Below are 6,000 nucleotides of genomic sequence, written 5' to 3' on the forward strand. Positions count from 1 at the left end.
TTGCTATCAATGTATAAATATACATATTTCACTGTACTCACATCTCTAGACAAAAATTGTATGAAAACATTCAAATTTTATCCACTATCCATGACTTTTAGCAGTTGTATTTCATGTGATCATAATATTGCATATCACATTATCCATGTAGTAAAGGTGTGTATGGGGACCTATTCACTAAATACTGTGTAAAGTTATTATTAAAAATGTCCAAGTTCCAATTGTATAATTACTACATCATTATGATATACACAGATTTTCTACTGAACTCAATTCTATGCATGTATACTTAAGCATATACAAAACAGGATTTCCTGATTACTCACATGTTTTTATGCATTGCATAACAATTTTCCATCCCATTCATATATGTTGTGTAAATGCGTAAGATGGGTCAGGTTTGCTGCTCTCAGTATTATATTTACACTAATACATGTTGTGTTAACTATTGAATTGTCAAGTTTTGATTACCTCTTATATAACAGTAACAAAAAGTGAAATAATGGAAAAACTTAATGAAAAATTGAAATTTAAGATGTAAATTTTACAAATGGCAGCATTAGTTCGATTCTATGCATGAGTGAACAAATAGCAAGTTAGTGAAAAACCCCTACAGAAAAATATTTCTACGAAATGTAGTAAATATTAATTAAAACTTTCTAGTACGAGCATTTAGACAAACTACCTATGTCAAATTATGTACAAGATAACAGTAGGTAAATTGTTCACAGTTACTTTTGTTTCTTATTTCAATGTATGTGTTTTTAGGAAATGAAATTGTACTTGTACTGGAACAGAAGTTCGCACTTGGTGTTTCAACTCGGAACCCCACATTGTGGAAAACAGTGGGAATGAAAATGGTGATAACCAATTTACTGTAGGCTGTACAACAAACACATGTTCTAAGAGATTGATACCAGCCTTTCGGAAGTGACAGCAATAAAATGATCTATCACATGTAGCTTTTTTCTTTATTTTCTATCTCTCAAAAGGGTAAAAATACTGACCAACTTAATTTCAGAATGTAGACCAATTAGTATTTGAAAAGTGAAACTGGGATTAAAAACAAATCATTATCTGGCATCCAACATCTTCATCGTCAAATTACAGCACAATACACTTGATCACAAAACTAATATTTAAAAAAATGGCTGCGACTATTTTCACCAGGTGCGGAGAACACCATGTTGGGCTATTTTCACTAGCAAGATAATTACCTGAATCATAATATAACATTGTCCTTTATCTTATTTTATTATATTCAGTGGCAGTGTTGCTGCACTTACTGCTAAGGAGTCATTTTAAATTGAAAATGGGTGTGACTACTAGTTACCAGGTAATGAGAATAGCAGAAAGTGTTGAAGACCAGAAATTACATGAACATGTGTTGGAAAGTATTTACCGAAGTAATTTTAATGCTAAAAATTGTAAACCTGACCTGCCTAACCTAACAACGAAAGAATTTAGGAAGGTAATACCCCTTCGTACTTATGTCATGTGACATATTATCAGCACCAGTCCACATCGGAACACCTTGCGGTGTTTTTTTTCAATTCCATGATCTGCAGAGAAGAAGTACTTGTCTCCTACATGAAAATAAATGCACACCAACGTAAGCTTTATACACATCAACAACTAAAGAATACACACATCCGTGTAGCAGTCCAAGCCAGGTTGCAGATCATGCACATGCAGTTTAAAATCTGGTGAAAAGAGCTCAAAAGCTAGCCTGGTAACAGTTAGATATAGTGAAAACACATTTCTTCAAATTTACAGGAGAAAAGACCGGAAAGTACTTACGGAATTGAGTTCCTGTGGACTTTTGGAACATGGGAATAGTGTTTTCCCATTCGTGCAACTTATTCGGCTGGTAAATAATGTCATTTTAGACATTAAAATGTATCTCCGTTGCACGATAGCTCGTGCCACCATTACCGTCGAATACGTGAATCAAATGTTCCGTGCGTTCGATTATGTAACCCCCTGTCAGTGTAGCAACCATGCGGTAGTTTTACAAGATGATGTGTGAGCGGTTTTTTTTTCCAATTTAATTTTCTGTTTGCCTAACCTAACTGAACCTAACCTTCCGTGAATGGTTTGTGGATCAATTTTAGCCTAAAAACCATCATTTTTCGGTTAATAAGTGTTAGTGTAGCAACCACACGGTAGTTTAACAAGATGACGTATGAGCGTTTCTTTTTCCCAATTTAATTTTCTATGTTTGCCTAACCTAACTAACTGAACCTAACCTAACTTTCCGCGAATGGTTTGTGGATCAATTTTCACTTAAAAACCTTTTGTGAATAGTTTGTGCAGCATTTTTAGGTTCATAAGTTTGGAAACACTGCATATCAGCTGACGATAGACAACGTGAGTCAAGATTTGCCTGCCATATTGTGTGTAACGAAAGCGAATTAGCAACAACCAATAAATACTTGTAATGTGAAAAATTACGCTTTTTTCAGTGAAAAAAACATAATCCCAAGTTGAAAAATGTTCCGCTGTGCATATAAAGTAAGTACAAATGTAAATATTTCGGAAATAAACGAGTTAAATGTGTTCTTACTATATATAACTGGTAGCGCTAGCCTCACCACCTGGTGAAAATAGTCACTCCGTTAAAAAATTAAGATAATGTTTTCATTATTTACTAAAAATGATCAAGGTGATGGTACTTTAGTACATAACCTGGTATGGGTAACAGTATGGTATAGTGAAAACACATTTCACTTGTTTATTTCCTAATTATTTACATTTGTACTTACCTGTTATGCATAGCGGAACATTTTTGAACGTGGGATTTTGCTTTTTTCACTGAAAAAAGCGTAATTTTTAACATTACAAGTATTTATTGGGAGCGATTTTACAATACCGGGAATTTCTCCATTTTGTTTGAAATTTGGCATACTCACTAAATTAGGGCTCCTAATCACGAATCTGAAGTTAAAATTTGGCGCTCACGTGTCAAACTTGCAAAATAAGAGGGTCAGTCATCGCAACTGACAATGCACAATTGCTCATTATTTATCGCAAGATTTTCCGTTTCGAATACTTAAAGAACGAAATATATACATTCCTGATATTACTACGACCCTAAATTTTTTTAACTATGTTTCCCAACCTAACCTAGCCACGCACCAATGGTTCGTGGGGCTAGCCAAAATTCAGGAATTTCTATACGTGAGCACCAAATTTTAAGTGCAGATTCGTGATTAATAGACCCAAATTAGTAAGTATCCGAAATTTCAAACAAATTGGAGAAATTCCCTGTATTGTTAAATTATACCATTTATTGTTCTTCGCTAAAGCGCTTTCATTACACACAATATGGCGGTCAAATCTTGACTCATGTTGTCTATCTTCAGCAGATATGCAGTGTTTCCAAACTTATTAACAGAAAAATGTCGCACAAACTATTCACAGAAGGTTTTCAAGCGAAAATTGATCCACAAACCATTCACGGAAGGTTAGGTTAGGCAAACATAGAAAATTAAATTGAAAAAAAAAAAAAAAAAAAAAAAAACTGCTGTTAACCTTCACACATCATCTTGTAAAACTACCACGTGGTTGCTACACTAACAGGGGGTTACATAATCAAACGCACAGAACATTTGTTTCACATAGTCCACGGTAATGGTGGCAAGAGCTATTGTGCATCGGAGATACAATAATGTTGAAAAATACATGATTTACCGGCCGAATAAGTTGAACAAAGGCAGAAAACACTTCTACGAGCTTCCAAAAGTATACAGAAACTTAGTTCTGTAAGTAGTTTCTCCTGTAAATTTGAAGAAATGTGTTTTCACTGTACCATACTGTTACCCATGACCTAACCTAACAAGAAAAGACAGTCTGAAATGAAGTAGTCCGTATAATACTAAAGTACCAAGGTGGCTTGGTAACTTAGCACTTGCAACATCATAGTCATCAAAACAGAAAAATACTGTTTATATTGACCATTTTATAATAAAAACTTACTCATACTGGTATTATTTTCCCACCCTTGAATGGTATGTAACGGAGCAACATTAGTTCATTCTGCACTGTAACACTTGATCAATTGAACTACCAGAATGTATCAAATACTACGGCTTCGTGACACTTAGCTGCATTGACCTGACGCCGAGACAGTTATCTCCCAAATTACAAAAACATGATGCATGAATCATTGTACGTAATCATGATAAATAAACATGAATGGAAACACTAATACTAACGTAATATTTATTTTATTTCTGAGTACAAAAAAATAAATAAAAGGTTTGCTGTAAGGTTAACTACAGCAAATATTATATATCTGCGGTAATAAAGAAAACATATCACTGCATATCTCAGAACAAACACCGGTATATACAATGACGTCCGACAACTTGACATGCAATACATGACAATAGTTCCAATTTGTATCACACACTTGAAACCTTACAAATAACACTACAGAAATGTGGAATACTAACTGGATCTCCGTCACTATAAGATTTGGCATTTATTTCACTACATGTTGTTATCAAAATACAAAGTGTAAGTAACCACCGCTCCATGTTGACAACATAGCACCATGCAATGTTGCCACTTCAATTGAATGAAATGTATACACCAAGTTTCACGAAGTTACTATTTCGATCGTAAATGTCCACCAGATTTTATCCCGGCAGGAGTAAGCAAAGTAAATTCTCTGAGGGATGGGGGTCGAGGCATATATCCCCTCCCCCAATACTGTTGCTTCGTCCAAAACCGTCCTTATCATATGTTCAACGCCCAGCAGCGGCGATTAGGGGGACGTGGGGGGAGGTAGTTGCCACCCCAACTTTTTGTTACTCTTGTCCCGGCAGTATGCTAAACAGTATCTACCAAGGGAAAGTAAACTATCCTTGCAACCCTAGTTTGGGCACCTTGTCCCCCCGCCCCGTTTTGGACTAATTTACAGATTTACTCATGTTTCTGCCCTCAAAACCTACTTTACAATGTGTATTGTTCCTATCCTCAGTGTGGTATTTAAGAAATTTCCAGAGGGGGGGGGGATTCTACTGACTGTCTAGAGACAACATGAGATAATGCTTTTATATACCATATATATATTTATACACAGACACACACACACACACAGGGTGTTTCTGTGACCGTGTTACATACAGACTTGCAGGGATGATAGAAGGGAACAAACGCAACAAAATGAGATAGGGAACCCTGGTCCGGGAATGCCTCAGTAAAAAGTTACAAGCCAAAACCTTCTAAGGGCATACTTCCATATATCGAAACAGATTTATAGAAAGGCGTGCATGAAGCAGCTGAAGATTAAATAATTTTGTTTTCACCCTAATTGATATTATTCTTGTTATATGTGTATGTGTATGTGTCCATCTTATTATTTATTTTGTTTATTTCTTATCCGGTTCATATCCTGACGTAAAATTGATTTTTCTGTATTCAGGAATTTTCAAATAAATAAATAAATATAATTCTAAGTGGGCATGCTGTTGTTGTTGATTTGGTGTTTTAAGTCCAATTTATGCACAGTGAGGCTAATCGGGACTGGACCTACAGTTTAAAGAGGGATCCGAACCACTATGTGCCTCCACCTTAGTGGACATGCATTTTCCAGGCGGGGTCCTTGTCCCCTAATGTTTAGCTTTATTTAGTTTCAGGAAAGAAGTAAAAACTAAGTACTTTTGAACAATTCGAGAAGATACATGTATTTTTTTTTAAAAAATACACAAAAGCAGAAGAGAGGATGCAGGTAGTGGATATTTTGTGGAGATATTCCTATTGAACAATATCACATAGCCCAAAGTTGTTAGGTAAGGTAAAAGTTATTTCTGTTGGCGTAGGGTCGATGAAACCTTGATGAAACCTAAAGAACTTGAAAGTAAACATTCGCCCCTGACCAGGGAGGGTGCGAAAGGGTGCTTGCGCACCCCTTAATTTTCTTCCGTCCTCCCTTTTCAAAACCTATTTTCAACCGAAAACAAAATTCAATATATAATTTCTTAAGCATACATG

General features: G+C 35.4%; 1 protein-coding gene across 1 annotated transcript in view; it reads right to left on the reverse strand.

The window, feature by feature from the left end:
- LOC145977696 (transmembrane 9 superfamily member 1-like) overlaps positions 1-4,559 on the reverse strand; it is a 68,808-nt gene extending 64,249 nt beyond the window's left edge. The window contains exon 1 of the mRNA XM_083109919.1: positions 4,458-4,559. Within this exon, the coding sequence (XP_082966045.1) occupies positions 4,458-4,541 (84 nt within the window). The 5' untranslated portion in view covers positions 4,542-4,559. The remainder of the gene's footprint in view (positions 1-4,457) is intronic.
- Between the last annotated feature and the right edge of the window lie 1,441 nt (positions 4,560-6,000).

This window comes from Lepisma saccharinum, chromosome 23 (assembly GCF_977018435.1).
Source record: "Lepisma saccharinum chromosome 23, izLepSacc3.1, whole genome shotgun sequence".
In the NCBI taxonomy this organism is placed as follows: Eukaryota; Metazoa; Arthropoda; class Insecta; order Zygentoma; family Lepismatidae; genus Lepisma; species Lepisma saccharinum.